Source organism: Uloborus diversus, chromosome 1 (genome assembly GCF_026930045.1).
Source record: "Uloborus diversus isolate 005 chromosome 1, Udiv.v.3.1, whole genome shotgun sequence".
NCBI lineage: Eukaryota > Metazoa > Arthropoda > Arachnida > Araneae > Uloboridae > Uloborus > Uloborus diversus.
In genome coordinates, this window is record NC_072731.1 from 7,190,509 (window position 1) to 7,210,636 (window position 20,128).

General features: G+C 33.2%; 1 protein-coding gene across 1 annotated transcript; it reads right to left on the reverse strand.

Annotated features, from left to right (window-relative positions):
* Positions 1 to 1,055: 1,055 nt before the first annotated feature.
* Positions 1,056 to 15,601, reverse strand: LOC129227854 (tubulin beta chain-like). Its single transcript, XM_054862476.1, has 6 exons — positions 15,453 to 15,601; positions 13,638 to 13,746; positions 12,695 to 12,805; positions 7,174 to 7,418; positions 4,472 to 5,108; positions 1,056 to 1,360 (listed from the first exon to the last, which is right to left on the reverse strand). Exons 1-6 carry the CDS (start codon positions 15,507 to 15,509, stop codon positions 1,179 to 1,181), a joined length of 1,341 nt encoding a protein of 446 aa, XP_054718451.1. The 5' UTR covers positions 15,510 to 15,601; the 3' UTR covers positions 1,056 to 1,178.
* Positions 15,602 to 20,128: the final 4,527 nt, after the last annotated feature.

The following is a 20,128-nucleotide window of genomic DNA, read 5'->3' on the forward strand; positions in this document are numbered from 1 at the left end:
CTACCAACAGTTAAGGCAAAGTTACTTCTTGAGTGACAAACTATTGTTTGTTTTTCAATTACATTTTTTTTTTTTTTTTGCATTTTACTTTATTGTATTTTATTATGCAAATCTACTGTAGAACCTCAAGTAGTTAAAATCCTTTTTTGCTGAATTCCAGCTTAATCATGACATTTCTTTGAATTTTATGCTGCCTGTTTCTTATTTTTGTGTACAGAGTAAGAAATATCAAACTTTTTTGCGAGATAATGAAAATACTGTACATCCTATTATTTTCTGTCCGGCCGTTTGTAAAACCTGTATTTAAAAAAATATATCTTGTTTATTCGAGATTTGTGACGTGTTGGTTTGCAGAAAATAATTCACATGAAAGCCTTTTACCTAGAGTAGTTCCCTCTGTACAATCTACAAAGAGAAAATCAAACGTGACAGGACTTGGTCAAATTAAATTGAGTTATTTATTGACCAGTTAAAGAAAAAAGTTAGATTTATATTTAAAATCTTTTGAAGTATTTTTTTAATGCCATTAAGAGTTAAGAAATACTATTATTCAAAATTCATTTTTTATGTCCATTGTCTGTGGTGAAAAACAAATTAAAAAAAGTTTAAATTGTGAAAGTATTTACCTTTTTTTATTATTATTTCTCAGAAAGTTTTTAAAAACCCAAAAGTGGGCTAAATGGGTTTTTCAAAAACCCATTGGTTCCAATCCTGACAACCCTGCGGTAAATGGCCAAAAACCTTTCACTATACCAGCATTTCTTTGCTCAATTTTTAATTTAATTTTTTTCTGGCTGCTGTCCTAGAAATGGTGATCAGTTGCAATATTTTAGTGCTTCGATCAAGAAAACTTATTTTATTTCATACTTTTCTGTGTGAACTAAGAAGAAAGCCTTCAAATTTAAAAATCACTTTTAATATTTTATTATAAATTTTTTTTGGATTTGAAAATACACTAGCTGCACTGCAAACGCCAAGTAAAGCTTGTCAAAGCTTTTGTAGTATAAACAATATAAAATAAGTTGATAGAAAAAACAAAGAAAAGAAGCAATAGATGAACATAACAGATTTAATGGATTATTCAAAAAGTGCAAAAAAAGTACAATACAAGCGTACTGAGAATGGGATCTGAAGTCCAATGGGAGGGAAAATCACAATATTAACATTCAGCGAAGAAATTAGGCAGTTTCACCAGCTACTTCCTCTTCTTCGAAATCACCTTCATCATCAGCTGTAGCTTCTTGGTACTGTTGATATTCTGATACCAAATCGTTCATGTTGGATTCAGCTTCAGTGAATTCCATCTCATCCATACCTTCACCAGTGTACCAATGCAAGAAAGCCTTTCTGCGGAACATAGCTGTTAAAAAAAGGCAATGATTAATAATATGCCAACCAAGAACAAGGGTGTAGAACATATGAGGCAGTGAGAAGCAAAGGGATGCAAGTGCCAGACTGAAAAATTAGGAGATAACCAGTACAAATGGTAGGTGAACCTCCCCTCTGTCTTGGGACAAGAGATGGTACTAGTAGCTCTGGCAGGTGCTGTTATACATTATTTAGAAAAATGTTTCAATGAAAGCCTACCTAGGAAAGAACCTTTAAACATGTTTTACTCAAAACATGAAAATGTCCACTTGCATCCTTTTGTTTTTCACTATTTCATATGTGAAAGTTGAAAATAAGGTTTCTGATCTTGAAATGCCACATGATATTTAGCGGGATCAATAATTGTGCGGGACTCCGAGATCAAAAATACAAAATCTCGCAGTATTTCTAATCCTGCAAATTGCTTCCATGCAGATTTTTTCCAACTTTTCCCACTCTCAAAAGTTTTCACAAGCTTCATTTGAAGTTTGAATCACATTCCCTGTATATCTGTAAGAAGAGCAAGAAATAGGGAAAGCAAAACCCACTGGAGTAGCCTAAATGCAATGTTATAGCACTTCTGTAAGCTTAAGGAAGGTATTCAAAATCTTAACTTACAAGAAGTGCTCAATATTTTCCCCCAAAGAAAGCAATGAAGCCCTTACATTATATGTTCGGCACACTCTTAAAAAGGCGACAGAAACACAGGATGACTCATGACAGTGCAATATTAAGTTGCTAAAGTTTCGGAATGTCTCTGTAAAGCGAGAGGTAAAAGTTATCCAAAAACTTTTACTGAGACAGCGACTTGGTGAAACCTAACAGCACTCACCCCTTGCTGTAAAAAATCAAATACTACACTAAGCAACAAGGAATGAACTAATGAAGCAACAAGGGTATTCTCAATACAAGTTAAATTGGATACAGCAAAACATATTCAATAGACATCTTTTTGTCCGAAATCTGTAGTTCTCGAGTAAAAACCAAGCATAAAAAAATCTACTTTAAAATGTGACAAAGTTAACGAGGATCTTTTGCCAAATATCCAGTTTTTAATCTCGGTAAAACCAATTGCACTGGAGTCACAGCATGTGTTTTCATCAAGCGCATTATTTTGAGTAAAACTCCTGTTTCATACCACCTGAGCAATGCTTTGTTAAGATGCGTTGGACTTATTGCACACTTTTGCATACTAAACGGTGATTGTTAAATTTGACCCAACTTTGTAGTGCTCTACAATTTGGGAAAACTACTAATTCAAATACCAAAAGCAGTCCTTCCTAAAAAATGCAAACCTTTTTCTATTTGATATTAAAATTAAATGTTTAGAAGAATTAAGTTAACCCCCTGCAGGATTGACTCCTTGCAATCCCAAAGTTCTGTGGGGCTGAATTCCGCTCGGGATTGGAATACCTAGTTTAAAATCTTGAAATGTGGCTAGCTAATTCTTTTAATAATTTTCCAATTCCAGGGAAACTATCATGCTTCTAAAAAATCAGTTCATCACTAGAATACTTATTTAAAGCTACTACCTACTGACTTATTTCTATTACTGATTGTTTGAATGATCTTTTATGGGAAGAAACAAAAATACCCCATTTAACAGGCATCATGACAAGGACGTACATAAACTGAACTTTATAAAACTGTATAGTTTAACTTTCTGTTTCAAATACAAACGCTAAGCTAAAATGTTATGTGTCCGATTCTTTAAATTTAAAATTTTCCAAAAAAAAAAAAAAAAAGTAACTGAAAATGAACAATTAGTTTTGCAAACTTAACTTTAATAACCAAGTTTTTAGTTAAACAAAAGTGATCAATGCTTTAGTTATTTAAATAAAATTAGCTAATCTCAAAATAACTTTCAATTATCAAAAACATAAAAATATGGTTTCAAAAATAATTCTTTTGTTACATGTAGAAATTAAAACTAAAACTATGCTAACCTAAGGCAGCATACGTCAAAATAACTTCCCATTGTTAGAAACATCGAAATGTTAACAAGATGCAGAAGGATTCAAATCTCAAACACTAAAGTAATTTTTCACAATGCTGCATGTCTTACATATGTTCAGAAAAAAGCAATGATAAAGTATTTTTAAAAGAATTTCAAGCACAATCTAATGTTTAATAGAATTCAGGAACCAAAGAAACCCTTCAAATGTTTTCAAGCACTTGAAAATTAACTTTTTTTCCTTTTCTAGGACGTACAAACGGGACAGGGTTCCCACTCCAAACTGAAAATCAAAATAAAGCAATTTAAAGCACCCTATTTTTGTAGGATCCTTTGTAAATAATGGACAAATACAAAAAATGTATTAATTTTAATAAAATAAAAAAATTGGGACAACAGGGCAAATTAATATTAAAAGCAAAAATGAAAATTTTAAGCTAAATGATTTCAAAAGCAGTTTTGTGGAATATTTGACGTTGCAGAGCAGTTCAATACTGACTTTATTTTTAAAATCTTAAATGTTTCTGCTCATATTTCGATAATCAGGTCTGCAAAAAACCCAACAGAAAAGACGGGTATTTACCCAAGTGCTTGAAAATGCTCGCTTAATAAATTTTGGCAGGAAATGAAACACTTCTTTGCACAGTTGAAGTTTTTACAAAATAAAGCATACAGCAAAAGCTATTTTTTCATATTAATTTTGAAGAAAAAAAATAACTGAAAACATTAACAAAGTACTTTTAGTACTTTGTTAAAATTTCATTAAAAGAGATCAACAATGCGCTTTGAAATCGGAGAGAAAAAGATGATTGAAGAATGTTCATTTTTTAAAGATTTGCTTTAATCAAAGATAAAGCGCCTTTTAAAAATAATTCAGAATTCTTGTTCAAAATTAAGCACTTTAAAGGGCCCTTTGTAACAGGTCACTGAAACAAAGCACTTCAAAGGTATTTAAGAACCTGTAAGAACCATAGAATTGAGCTTTTCTTTTTCAATTTTAGCTCTTTCACTCAACTTTTGAACTCCGCTTAAACCAACTTAAAACATTTAGAAGACAGACCGCAAACAATCTAGCTTTTCTTTGAAGCCAATCACAATATATTACATATATTCACGTTACTAAAAGCAAGTCGTAAAAAGTATCAATACCAGTGAACTGCTCAGAGATCCTCTTGAAGATTTCTTGGATGGCAGTGCTGTTACCAATGAAAGTAGCAGACATTTTAAGTCCTCTGGGTGGAATATCACAAACTGCGGTCTTGACATTATTTGGAATCCATTCAACGAAGTAGCTACTGTTCTTGTTCTGGACGTTCAACATCTGTTCATCGACCTCCTTCATACTCATCCTGCCTCTGAAGATGGTAGCGACGGTCAGGTACCTTCCGTGCCTGGGATCACAAGCTGCCATCATGTTCTTGGCGTCAAACATCTGCTGCGTCAATTCGGGTACGGTCAATGCTCTGTATTGCTGACTTCCCCTGGATGTCAACGGGGCAAAGCCTGGCATGAAGAAGTGAAGCCTGGGGAATGGTACCATGTTGACGGCGAGCTTTCTCAAGTCCGCGTTCAGTTGACCAGGGAAACGGAGGCAGGTCGTGACGCCAGACATGGTGACAGAGACTAGGTGGTTGAGATCGCCGTAGGTCGGGGTGGTGAGCTTGAGGGTTCTGAAGCAGATGTCGTACAGTGCTTCATTGTCAATGCAAAAAGTTTCATCTGTATTCTCAACTAACTGATGGACTGAGAGGGTTGCGTTGTATGGTTCTACAACCGTGTCTGAAACCTAAAAAGATAGGTATTTAAAAATTAATAAAAAATATTTAATTTAACTGAACAAATTATTATCCTAGCTGCCAACATGCCAACTTAAAAAAATCTTCCAATGTCTGTGGTGGCTATATTTTACGCTTTTTTGACCATTGTAAAGCAAAGAATTAAAATTTGAAACATTATAATATTTTCAAATCTTCACCTTTACTCGATCTGTGCTTTAATAAGCAAAAAAAAAAAAAAATTAAAATAAGTAAATAAATATGAACTTATTGAAAAGTTACCGAATTTACAGCTTTCAAAATAGTCTATCAAAACTTATTCAAAACAATAGTTTTTCTTTAAGTTCTTACAGATTAAAATATTTTCCATGCTGTTATCCGATAAAGAAATGCGCAGTCCTCTTACAAATCTGCCATAAGATCGTACAAAATGTCAGAAAATCTTACAATGTGGAGCTAAATCATATCTTACAAGTTGGCAGCTATGTATTATCCATGAAAAAAATCTGAAATCTAATTTTAATACTAAATTTATAAGCATTTAGATAATCTAAATTAACACAGGAAAATTTCCACCTTCCTCTTAAAAAAAATCGAAAGGCATTGCTTTGTTACAATATGGAAATTGGAAAATGAAGAAAGGAATGATTCTATAACTGGCAGCCAGGATATAAATCAAACTTAAATACACTTGAGATCCGAGTTCGAAAATATCAAAAATTAGATATTTTTTTATATACTATCAGATATTTTCAAGTAGTACAAGTTAAGTCTTTAAAATAGTAAATGCATCCTCAATTTTAATATATGATATGACGGATAATTCAATAGCCTGAAAAGAAACTATCTGCCGCCTATTCAATGTCAACTGCAGTTTAAGTAGGTACTTTGTCATTGAAATTTTATTTAATTTTTCACTAAAATTAAGGAAAAAGCCGATAGGCAAATGATTGACTTTTTATCTTTAATATGGCTTAAATGTACTTACAAGTGTGAAACAAGTTACATATTGCATATATAAGTGTTAAAAACACACTGTGGTATTTTCTCCAAAAAAAAAAAAGGCTTAACACTGCTCTTAAATTAACAATCACTTTTGCATAGAAAATTATTGTTAGCTTTAATTAGATTTACACATTTAAGTTTTATTTATATTTACAGAAAATATAAAATAAGAAAAGGGCTAAATGCTCTATGTTCATTAAATGACATTGTTCGAATATTGTAGCTAGAGAACATCAAGCAAAGAAAAATAGCAGGGTTGCTAAAAGGTAATGATCCAGAATAACCCTAAAATATGTCACCTTTCGCCCTTTTAAAATTTGCCTTGTTATTGAATCAGCATTTTTTAAATTAAGGTCATTTGTTTGTGAAATCTTAACTATTTCCTTCCGTACAAGGCTGTAATTGCCAAACACAAAAACCAAAATTAATGTAACTAATATTCTCCTTCAAAAGGGGAAATTGTTATTCTTGTTGGCAAGAAAAAGGCATCCCTAGTTCGAAATTAGAAATTTTTTTCGGCCGATGATACTTGCTGAAACTTTGTTTTGTATTTAAATAGAGAACCATCAAGTATCATACAAAATATCTAGGTTTTTTTTTTAATTATTTTAAAAAATAATTTTTAAGTGTTGTGGATGTGACCGTGCGGTCATCCAATTAAAGCAAAAACGCATTTAACTTTACTCTTAAATTGAATAGAATTTTGATGTACTAACTTTAAATTTAAAGAAAAACTAATTTCCCCTTATTTGCTTCAAACAAAGTATACTAAACATTAGAAATTCATGTCCCACAGCAGATATAAAGTGGTCTTAATATACAAAATGAAGTTATCAAAAGTTTTAAAAACAAAAAAAGTTAAGTTTTATTATTATAACAGTTCTAATTAACTAAAACATTAACTGACATTATTGGTTTAAAAAATAAAAAAGCTAAATTGCTTAATGGGTATTTTATTGTAAAATTTGGGCAGCTTTAAATTCAATAGCAGCTGTTGTGCTGTCCGACTATGAAAACTTTAAAAAAAGAAATTAGCTGAAGGATAAGCCCAACGCAGGAGAAAATGCTTACCTTAGGTGAAGGCATAACACTGAAAGTGTTCATTATTCTATCTGGATACTCTTCTCTAATTTTGGAAATAAGTAGGGTTCCCATTCCGGAGCCAGTGCCACCACCAAGAGAGTGAGCCAACTGAAATCCCTGAAGACAGTCACAACTTTCGGATTCTTTCCTCACAACATCTAGGACAGTGTCGACCAACTCTGCTCCTTCAGTGTAGTGACCTTTAGCCCAGTTGTTTCCAGCACCACTTTGACCTAAAGAGATTTATAAGTGTTAAGCACCAAAATTTTAAACACTCAGGATTGAATAAGAATAATACGGAGACTCAGTGTTCGCGCTCAACTATCCGTAACTTGGGCCCCAAGGAGCAATTAATGAAATAGATTTGGGTCATTTGGCGAAAAAAACGAGTCCCTTAAATTTTAAACAGAAAATCTTAGCACATAATTGAATAATATACAACTATTTATACTTACGGAAAAGAAACTATCCATAGTTATTTGAAAAAGGTATAAAATAAACTAAATTGGTTAATTTTGCCCTTTTTTTCTGTGATTATCATATGTTCAAATAATACACTTGCAAGATTTAGTTATTTGAGAAACTAGTCAGTTACAATGAGGTAAACTCAAAATTTACTTTAAAGTTGGATTTTACCATGAGATAAAAAATAAATGCCTTTGATTGATCAAGCAGAAAGCACTCCCTTAACCTTTGCTTTCATGAACATTTTTCTACGTGAAAAAAAGCAACTAGCCCCCCCCCCTCCCCCCATCAATTATCAATGGCAATTTCATAGAAATAGAAAAAAATTGCAAGCGAATTAACACAACGCAAAAATCGCGATCGCAAAAACGAAACATTTTCTCACATGAGTATGAAAATTGCTCATTTCCAATCTTAAATTAGAAAATTTGACTTTATTGTGACTCTTAAAAGATCTGTGTTGGCTTTGGTGCTTCTTTTAAATTTCGCCATTTTCAAAATGGCGCGATCGATTAATACGTGACTTTTGCAAGTCCAAATAAAAATAGCCCCTCAGAAATAGGTGAATTACTAGAAAATGAACAAGGTTAAAGTGCTTTTGCATAAAATTCATATTCATAAGTAATTTAACAAGAAAAATGTTAAGTTCAGAACTTTGTGTTTTGCGCGATCGGGAAAATGTTCGCCATTTTTTTTCACCCATCCTTTTAATGAGGATGCAAGATAATTTTCAAAAGTAATTCTGGTTAGGTGAATGCAAAATAGATAAGCTTTTACTACTCAGTTATCCTGTATAAATCCTGAAGATTGCATTGAAACCACTCTTACTTTTGATCTTTATTGTTGTTTTCAGGAATTTCCTCAAGACAAAAGTTGAGGGAAAGCTTATTCTTAGAATACAGTACAATGGGCTATTTGTGAACTTGCTCCCTGAGCTCTGCCCAGGAGGTCACTGTAAGCTCCAGTCTTATCACTAAAATTCCATTGACTGGTCAACAGTAGGGGTGTGTTTGAATAGCTGTTCAGAGATAGGGTCATTTTAATCCTTTTCTGTTGATTCTCCTGGTCATTGAAGCTTAAAAGCATTCACTGGATAGATCTTCAGCATTTTCCACATTTTTTTCTGGTTTTTATCTTTTGGGTGTTCTGGGTCCCTAGGACCCGAATTTTCGCAGAAGTTGCGTCCCTTTTCCGCAAATTTGCGTAAAAAACCCGCTATAGCGCGTAAACGCGAACCCTGGAGACTAGCAATGAATACAGGGGTCTGGCCAGAGAATATTTGGGTCCGTTAACGGACCCTACACAAAAATCCGATCTACCAAAACCGACCTTTCACAAAATCTCGATCGAACAAAACGGACCCTTCACAAAATTCTGATAAACAAGATCGGATCTGTCACAAATTGTTTATTGAAAGAGCAAATCTGAAAGCAAATAAACGCATATTTCTGTGTATAAACCGATAATTTTTAGAACTTTTTTTAAGTCAAATTAGAGGGATCAGCTTAAACAAAATCAGCTAATTCTGAAAAAAAAAAAAGAAAAAATCGGAACTGCAAAATAATTGCTACTGCCAAATAAATATAATGGTTGTTTGTTTTATCACAGCTAATTAGCAGTGTTGTAAACTTTTCTGAAAAGGCATTGGTAAGCACTTTTCTCCGCTCATGATTTAATAAAAATTAATAATATATTTCTGCGAAATGAACTTAGAACTGCAAAGGGATAGTAAGGGTGAGGAAAAAATATGATCGCTTCAGATAGGGTTACTAACTTCAAAACTATCACCACTTAGTGTCTGGCGTTGAACCTTTATAATGAGATTAGAAAATATTCTCATCATTTTGTTTTCTTGGGCTTGTCAATATTGTACAGTGCGGTGTGATGTTTAATTGTTATTTTGGGAGAAAATTATATGGGTTTTGATTTTTCGATGCTAACAAGGATGATTAACTTTAAGTAAACTCTTTTAATTACCTTTTTTTTTTCTTTAGGTGTCTACATTTTGAAAAATGCAATCTTTTAACATCCGATATGAGAATCTTATTTTGTTCTTTTTTCAAGCTAACTTCGCTTTATTAGGATTCAAATAAATGAAAAGTCTCTTTATTTCTGTTAGAACTCTCATTTCAAGTTTTTAAAGCAAAATTCCATTTTCTGTTATGAGTCAAAAATTAAAGTGCTGAATAGATGGTTTATTTTATTTTATTTTTTTTTTTTTTGGGGGGGGGTCAACTGTGTTCACAGATATTAATGATATGTTATCATAGGACTCTAAAATGCAATTTTAAAATAATTTTATCAAAAATATTTCTTTTACACTTACTTTTGATGCCTTCACTTTGAGAATTGCGATCTCTTTGCATCCGCTATGGGAATCCGATTTTTCGAATTTTTGATGATTATTACACTTTGTTAAGAGGTAAACTATTGAAATATCTTTTTATTTTTGTTAAAATCACGGAAATTATAAGTTTGAAACGAAATTCTGTGCTTTTTAAGAGTGTCTTGGGTCAAAAAGTTGAATGCTGAACCCTATTCTGAATTTTGTTTTATTTATTTATATTTTTGTTACAATTATTTTAAATACTGTACAGAAATATATCTATTATAATTTAACATAATGCAGAATGGTAGATAAATATTGATACTTGAAAGAGCGATGCAGAGAAAATCATTCAAGTAGATTAATTTTTTATTCTTCTCTTGGTTACATTGTCAAAACGAAAATGCCCTAATGTTGCAGATCAAGTTGAATTGCCGTAAAATGAAGATGTGTGAAGGCTCAAAGATGTCATTTCTGATAAATTTAGTTTTTTCATAAGCGGACTGCCTGAAATCGGAAAGCTGTAATAAAAGTACTGAAACTTACAGAAACTTTCCCTCAAAAACATGATATTGCATTACAGTTTGTTTTTTAGGAACTATGCAGTGCTCAATAAATCAGGGTTGGCCGGATTGGACCCAATGATTTTTTTTTGAAAAAAAAAACCATTTAAAAAAACCCATTATTTAGCCCACTTTTGGGTTTAAAATTTTCTGAGAACTTTTTTAAAAAAATAATTAATTTAAATACTTTTACAATTTATTCTTTTTTATTTCTTCTTCACAATAGGCAATGGACATAAAAAATGCTTCAAAGATTTTAAATAAATATATTTAACTTTTTCCTTCAACTGGTCAATAAGGAACTCAAATTATCTTGACTAAGTCCTGTCACGTCAGATTTTCTCTGTATTTGCAGATTGTACAAAGGATACTACTTTAGCTAAAAGGCTCTCGTGTGAATTATTTTCTGCAAACCAACACGTCACAAAACTCGAATAAACAAGGTATATTTTTTAGAAATTAACAGGTTTTACAAATGGTCGGACAGAAAACGGAATAGGATGTACAGTATTTTCATTATCTTACGAAAAAGTTTAATATTTCTTACTCTGTACACAGAAATAGAAAAACAGGCAACATAAAATTCAAAGAAATGTCTTAAGCTGGAATTCAGTAAAAAGGGATTTAAACTACTTGAGGTTCTACAGTAGTTTTGCATATAACAAAATGAAATACAATAAAATACAAAAAAAAAATGTCGCAATAAAAAACGAACAAATAAACAATAGATTTTATCACTCAAGAAGTAACTTTGCCTTAACTGTTGGTACTCATGGAAACTAAAAAAATCTGAAACTTCACCTTGTTGAATTTTGTCGTCTTTTATAATCTTCTTCAGAAAATGCTGAATTTTCCAGCTTTTTTTATCAAGACAATTTTTGTGCTTTGTCCATATACTTATGCTACAATATGCTACGAGTACCCCACCTTCCCCCTAAAAAAAACACAAAAAAAAAAAACCCACATTTTTTAAAAAACCCAGCTTTAGTTGGGTTTTCTTTTGGGTTTTATTTAAAAAAACCAAAAACCCTGGGTTCATGGGCTTTTTTTAAAAAACCCAGGTTTTTGCCAACCCTGCAATAAATGTTTCTATTTATTTTAATAATTAACTTTCATTTAATCCAATGCTCATAGAAATTAGGTTTCACAAGAAAATTAGCTTTAATTATATTTTAGGAAATTTTATGATAAACTAAGAGTTTCTACATATCAAAATTTCTATATATTGAATTGTTTTCTGACAATTTGCTACTTAGATGGAAGTCCGACTGTATATAAAATAATTTGAGTAAAATTTTAGAAAAGCATTTTAAAAGGTTTAAAATACAAGTATTACCAATAACTGTGAACATAATAGACTTAAAAAATGAAATTAAACCAGTAATTCAATAATTAACCTTTTAACACTCAAAACTTTCTGAATTAATTTTAAATTAAATTTCTCCTAAAAAAATAGTAAACATAAAAAAATCTGAAAAATTTTAAAATCATATCATTCAGATCGCATATTTTAGAAATGAAGGCATCTTAATTATAAAGAGAAAAATTAAAGAATTGAGTATAAAATCATTTTAGATATGTATTTCAATAAAGTTACACTACGATTAAAATTACATAGACAAATGTTAGCATACTTGGAATTAACCACATGAAGTTCAAAGAATTAAAAGCAGGTTACAGAAAGTCAAAAAGTTTAAAGCTTTGTGATGGGCCAGAAAACCTGGACACCTGGTTTGGCAGGAACACTGCGACATTGTCACTAACAATGAAATCATTTGGCAGACAGTCATGGGCTGTAGAAAAAAAAAAGCTGTCCACACCCTTCAGACATATTTTTTCGCGAAGATATTTCTGACCTCTTTTATAAACTACTGATTTTTTTGCTGTTGATTTGAAAGTGCCAAGTTAAATCAACAGATACAAACCTTCATAGAGAGACATTGGTTACAAGATGAAGGGGCATCTTCTCATATAAGCCGTCATTAACATCTTTACGGATTATAATATAAGATCAATTTCAAAGACCTCGAAAAATCATGTTTGACTATAGATTTAAAAATCTACTCGTTGATTTGTTTCAAAGATGAAGAATGAGATTAAATACAGATTGAAATGAAGAAATGAATTATTGCAATATATTCAAAAGAACACTCACCAAAGATGAAATTATCGGGCCTAAAGAGTTGTCCGAATGGACCTGATCGAACAGAATCCATAGTACCAGGCTCCAAATCCAATAAAATTGCACGAGGAACATATTTTCCACCTACAGATTAAAAAGGACATTTAGTTTTGATTTGAAAGTACCATAACTTACAAGGAAAACATAAATGCAACCATCAAAGGATAAAAACTTAATTTTCAAGTTTCTTTCTGAAAATAATTTCCCTTGTTTTTTTCCATCCTTTTTAGCTTTGTTTTCAAAAAAACCAGTCAATAGACTTTATAAAACCCAAATCTAGATTAAATAAAACTAGAAAACATTGTCAAATTAACAAGTAACTTTCCTTTCAATACAGCCAAGTTTAGAATTTCTACAATAATATTTTTCATTTAAATTTAAAACAAAGGTTTTTTTCCTTTTCACGAAATGAAATTCAATTAATAGCTTATTCAGTAAAATATTAATAACTTCATCAGTAAGATAAAAAAAAATGTTTATAGGTAAAAAAAATTAAAAGCGCATTCTGAGCTAAAATATAAAACTCAAAAAAAAAAAATAAATAAAAGAACTGAAGTTCCAAACACAAGAAGCAGAACATTAAAATTTGAGCTAGTTCTAAGCCTTCTGGGACCAGATATTTCTCCAACTACCAGGACCATAACTATAGCTTACATTTTTTAAATTCATGATTATACTTAACAAAGGCAAATTTAAGAAATTAAATGGAAATCCATTTACATGTCATAAAAACTAAACAATTAGTTTTTGGTAAATAATGTGTACTGAATCAAAACTTAAGTACCAAGTTAAAATTTAAATGCTTGAAGACTCAAGCACTATCATGAAAAAAACAGACATTTCTTTACATGCAACCTACAACTTTTATGCAGAAAAATAGGTTCATCACTATTATAAAAAGTGAATGGAGACTAACCTGATGCTTCATTGTAGTATACATTGATTCTTTCTAGCTGAAGATCAGAATCCCCATGATATGTGCCAGTGGGATCGATACCGTGCTCATCAGAGATTACTTCCCAAAACTATTAACAGAAAACTCAACATTAGCAATTTTAAAAAGGAAGATTCAATTTACCAGAAAACAGAATACTGAATTTATGTTTAAATAATCAATAAGCTCATAGTTCCTTCGGGCATTCAAAAACCAATTGGGAGATTTCAACAAGTTGTGAACCAATAAAAACCAAGGTCTCCAACTCGGGACTTGTAGATAGCTTATTAACTCCAGGAGGATTTTTTTTATTTATTTAACGAATGCTTTAAAATAGTAAGCTCAGAAAATCAAACATCACTGAATGAAAAATGGAAAAAAAAAAAGGCCATGTGAGGAAGCTCATTTAGAATTAAAATAGTTTGATTTTGGTCTACCCAGCCTTCAAAAACACACAATATGGGCCGTGAGTAAAAAAAGGCTGGAAATCAAATTATCGATTAAAACATGTAATTGCATCTTAAGAGTTCTTAGAAAACTTTAAACTGATAATTTTTATGTTTAAAAACACCGTTTGCAAAAAAAAAAAAAAAAAAAAAACATTGTTAGTATATACCCAAGCTAGTTAAATATATATTTTTTTTAATGACCAGCAGTAATAAAAAAAATAAGTGCCCACCAATTTTCTTTTATTGGCAACCAGACAAATCTTTCGTCCAAATCTTTAGTTGCCTACCCAACTGAACTGAAAACCTCGAGTTTTAAAAATCGAAGTCTTTCAGCCATTTTAAAGATCTGTCAAAAGACCTTAAATTCTTCAATGCCAATAACCATTTTATAAAGAGCGCGGGAACCCTGGAATGCGATAGGCTTAAAACAAAACTCGCAATGGGTCATGCTTTGGGGGGGGGGGGGGCATAATTTGTAACAAAGAGAAGGATAGGGGAGATGAATAATATAACACGCTCATGGAATAAGTGTGACGTGTAACAAGGAGCGGGGAGGGGAAGGATCACGCAATGAAAAGGGTGGGGAGGGGGGAAGCATATTCGATGCAAATTGACATTTGCGGACAGCGCCCATTTTAATTGCCGGCATTGTTATAGACAGATATTGACAAATATAGTAATAACTTAAGAGAAAAAATGTTTTAGACGCTATCCTTCCTCAGTTTATAGGCAAATTCTGCATAATATAGCGGTTGAAAGATTGTCCTGAAAGAACTAGAACACCGGGAAATAGACGGACCCTGGTTAAAACGAAAGGGAAACTGTTCCGCAAGCACATTTATTTCCAAATTAGAAAAAAAAATGCACTAACTCGATGAGACATAGCGCCAGCAAAGAAAAAAAAAAGGGTATGAATGAACAGAAAAAAAGATTTTAAATACCCCTTGCCGAAATGGAAGACTAATTTCAGTTGGAGCAGAATATTTTGGAAGAGTATTAATCTTCGTTTTATGAATAAAATTTTAGCACTTCTTTCTCAATCGGCACTTCCAACTGAATATTAAACGCAGTTGCCGGCAGAAGCAACGCGCGGAAAGATGGCACGCGCCATTTCTATTGCGATTCCACGATCACACAAAAAGAATTGTGCATAAAAATAGTTAAATGATTTAATTTCATCGAAAAATACTTCAGAAACCTGAAAACTGAAATAAAAGACACTAGACAATAGAAAAACAAGGCAAACATATCCTAAAAACAGTCGCTATGCAGCATTTTCAATGACATTTAAAATCGGGCTAAGTGTTGATTATTGAATCCAATTTTATTTCAAAATTTGAATATTTACCTTGGCACCGATTTGATTACCGCATTGTCCAGCTTGAATATGTACGATTTCCCTCATAATTAATTTTTTAAATCGGTTATGATTTACCACAAGCTACAAGAATCTTGAACAAGAAGAAAGGCGAAATCGACCGTTGGGCGCGCCTTAAATGCGGTAGCAGCAAGAAAAAAAGAGATGACGCTATCTGCAGCCAACTCAGCTTTGGAGTTTCGCAGTGGAGTAGCGACCTCTATTGTTGGTCCTACTAACTCACCATATGAGGCCTCTCCTCTTCATAGTATGTAAGCTTTTTCAACGTTGTTGTACATACTATTTTTACTTTCTCCAGCATAAAAGTATTGTTTTGTTTAGTAAATTACCACCCATTAGCCAGGGTTAAAGCAAAATACATGAAATACACCGCCAACTCAGTCATTTCCAGCCGAGGACTGCAGTTTCGTGCTTATTAACACTCATCAGCCCGGCATAGGAAAGTGACTGAGGTGGAGATGGAAAACAACTTAAGGAAGCCACGTCTGGTCTGCTAATTCTATATTATCTACCAGTTTGTTTCGCACTCTTGGCTTCCTTAAGATGTTTTCCATCTCCAGCTCAGTCACTTTCCTATGCCGGGCTGATAAGTGCTAATAAGCACGAAACTGCAGTCCTCGGCTGGAAATGACTGAGCTGGCGGTGTATTTCATGTATTGTTTTGTTACTTGAAAATATTATTGCAGAACCTGGATATATAAGTACTGCCTACCATCATATTCGCAACTCCAGTAAACTATAGGATGCGATGCAGTCCCTGTCTAATGGCGGATGAAAAAGGTAAAACAAACAAATGCTTTGACGCCTAATGAACGACAGTAATTTTTCATCGTGTGTGTGGGGAGCTTTGTTTTCTATTCTTCTTAAATTACATTACACCACAAACTGATTGAAGCCTGCTGTAATTTACCCATAAGAAAATACGTGGAATGGAATGTTTTACCTTTTTCGATAGTATTGTTAATCACCCCAAGCGTATTCGAGCTCTGGAGTTGCGAATAGGCAAATGCATATGTTGCGGCAGTTTCAGAAAGGAAAGAAAAAAAAAACTACGTTTATTGCACCGCCTTAGAGGAGCATCCTAGGCGGGGAGGATAGCGGATTTCAAAAGGAACAGGACGCAAAGTGCAAATCGCAAGCAATCATGATTGATTAAAAATCTTACATAGTGATGCTTTCAACCTAGTACTAACTTAAAAGTAGGGTGACTCATACCGTATCTCGTATCTCATGATAAGCAAGATTCACACATAAAGGAGTAGACTTCCAGCTGGGCTGACGCCCTGCACAGGGACCTTCCCCGGCGCAATAAGTGCCAAAACCATTCGTGGCAACTAGACGACTATCGACTGTCGCACCAAGCCGTGCGGAGGGCACGTTTCGCGGACCCCTCAGATGGTGAAACCTAAGGCTGAGAGCTAAGAGGTGATTGTGTGCGGAGAAAAGTACTAAAGTAAAAATCCATGGAGTTTGTTCACTCTCAAAACTTAATTGTGGTGTCCCTAAAGTTCCGGACTTATTTCTCAAACTCCACCACGTTATTCCCATCGATTGAAATCTGTGGGTGTTTTGCATTTCTATGTAGTGGTGAGAATTCAGGGGTGTCCACCTAGAAGGGGGGTGGGCATGGCGCAGACTGTGCCATTAAAATTTTAGGGGGGGGGTGTTTTGAGGGGATTTTTCTTATTATTTGGGGCTGAGTCACAATGTTTAGATGGGGTGCGCCCTTTCTCTGAGGGGTTGGGCACCCCTTGATAACTTATGACATTAAGAAAATATAGCTCTAGTGGTAAAGTTACTCGATTATATACTAGGTGCCAAATAACACTTGATCTAGTTATTTCAACCTCCCCTCGACGTACTGATACTTGCATAAGTTGACTTTAACGCATAAAAGTATTTAAAAAGGCCACTTTTTTGTTTAATTAATTTACTTATTGATCTTCATTATTTTAATTTATTTATTGATTGTTTATTCATTTGATTTAGAGTTCTTTTTTACTTTTAAGAAAGACAACAGAAAATACTTGTTGTACACAAGATACAAAAAATTGAGAGCGCAAAGGAAAGACATTTTGTGCAAATGAATTCTTGCCCTTCCAATATTCAGAAAGAAAATAAGAAGGTATTGTTTACCCTTAGATCCTACATAGGTTTCACTCCTTTTTTTGAAAGTCTCGGGCCTCCTTCAGGCTGTGGCCCGGGACAACAGGTGTCCCTTCTCACGCCCCCTCCCGTGCGCTCCCCTGACTCTATTAGTGAGAAAATTAAAAGAGTAAAAAAAAGAGTTCAATAATATTTTAGCTAAACAAAAAAAAAGAGGAAAATGTAACCAAAATTTCAAACTGTTAGGACCATGAATCTTCCAATTGGTATTTCACAGCACCGCACAAAACTTAATAAGTTTAAATATTGATCAATAAAATCTTCAGAAGTTTATTTATTTATTTACACAGAAGCGCTAAACAGCTTCACATACGTAGAGGACTGCGCGCCAAGCGCATTGCCTCCGGACACACACAGAAAAGATTTACAACACAAGAGAAGAAAACAACACCCAGGGAACCGACGGGAATCGAACCCACGACCTCCAGCCTAGAAGACGAACCTTCTTCCACAGAGCCACGGGGTCCCCGCATACCATTTTATAGGCGAATAATTGGCATTTACTTGTTTCCCAAATGGGTGAAGGGGATGATTGACAGCCACTGATGACGTACAACTCTCAAGCAATGCGATTGGTTACTGGGTAAGCGCTGCTTAATAATATGAAAGTAAATATCTAGTGTGAACTAGAAGGCGCCATTAGTTTCTTTACTTTATTTGTCTCTCGTGATTTAATTATTGGAAATTAGTATTAATTATTTGCTGTAAGATTATTATTAATTGCAATTGCAGCAGTAAAATTCCACGAATTTACACTTATTCATTACAGTTTGCTTTTATTTTTTTCATTTCTATGTTTGTTAACTCATAAATTAAATATAATTAAAAAAAAAAAAATCCCGGACACTACGAATATTTTTCATACCATCAAAAATGTTTACACATGACAGTCCGTTTTCATTTGTTCTTCTCTTTTCGTTTATTAACTGACTTAACCAGTACTTCACTGCATTATATTAATTCTATAAAGGTTTATCCCATTTATGATAAAATCATTTCCTCAAAATTTCTCAATTAATGGTATACAGTCGACTCCCGCTACAACGCGATCCGACTTATGCGAAATGGCTATAACGCGAGATTTTCCGGAGCAAGGAAATTTAGTGCTAAAACGAATTTCTGGCTCGCAACAATGAAAGGTGGTGAAATATTGTGGCTTCTAGGTACGCTTTTTCATCTAAAGTTTGAAGATGGAAACAAAAAGCGAAAGTTTGCAATAATTAAAGTAAAGGTAAAGATTCTTGATTCGATTGAACACCTAGAAAGTGGGTCGAAGGTTGCACGACAATTAGGTATGGGGTGAATCTTGCATACGTATAGTGAAAAGTCAAGAGAAGGCAATCCGTATAACTCCAGGGGGTCCCAGAGGGGTGTTACCATAGATGTAAACGTTAAAAAAGTAAATGCGAAGCTCCTGTATATAAAAATATATTAGATTGACGATCAGATTGCGCAGGTTAAAACATCATCTTCAATTTTTAAATTATAAATGTAACTTATTGTACCTACTGTATAGTACTCTTTCAGTGCAGTGTTTTATTATTACTACATACTGTACGTACCGTACTGTTTTATTTTTATGTCTATCTCTCCCAATGATCATTGATGTTGTGCATCGTAACAGTATTTTACATTGAACAATGCAACTTTTTTGATAATACGATTAAAATTCACCTCTTTACGTAAGAAACGGTAATATATAATTAAAAATTTGTCAAAAACAGTTTAAAAGGTGTTTAAACGTCTAAAATGATTGGGTATGTTAAGAAAAAGATCATATACACAACACTTTTCCAAAACGCGAAATTTCGACTTACGCGAGGAGTCTTGGAACGCATCCCTCACGTAAGTCGGGATCCGACTACCAGTAAAAAGGACTTTTATTTCTACAGCCTACAGCAACTTTCGAAGAATATATATCAACAGTTGTATTTTTTTTTCAAAGAAATGTTTAGCCCTTTATAATTTACTTGATTATTGTTTCTTACACTTCTGATCCTTTAATTTAATCAAGAAGAAATTTATCACATCATAAAGATGATATGATAAAAAAAGAAAAGCCCCCCCCCCCTCTTTTAAAAAAATTGCATAAGCATAATTTTCAAGTGTTAAAAGAGTGAACGTTCTCCATTTCAAAGGCTCTTTGTGCCAAATTTTATAAAGATCTGACGTATATTTAATTTGTACAAGAGGAAACCGTCTATGGGGGGAGGGGGGGTCACCTCCATAAGGGGTGAAAATTCTTCGATATGAATTCTTAAGCATCAAAGGCTCTCAGTGCCAAATTTGACAAAGATCCGACGCATATTGTGAATTTGTACAAGATGAAGCTCGCTATGGAGGGAAGGGGCCACCCCCCTACGGAGCAAAAACTCTTCAATGTGAATTCTTGAGCATCAAAGGTTCTCTGTGCCGAATTTGATAAAGATCTGATGCATACTTAATTTATACAAGAGGAAACCTTTTATGGGGGGGAGGGG

Excerpts from the sequence above, each read along its gene's own strand:
- LOC129227854 (XM_054862476.1), bottom strand. The coding sequence starts at position 15,509 with ATGAGGGAAATCGTACATATTCAAGCTGGACAATGCGGTAATCAAATC. Across the intron at positions 7,419-12,694 it reads GCCCGATAATTTCATCTTTG|GTCAAAGTGGTGCTGGAAAC; the intron begins GTGAGTGTTCTT and ends AAATCTCTTTAG. Across the intron at positions 1,361-4,471 it reads GATCTCTGAGCAGTTCACTG|CTATGTTCCGCAGAAAGGCT; the intron begins GTATTGATACTT and ends TTTTTTTAACAG.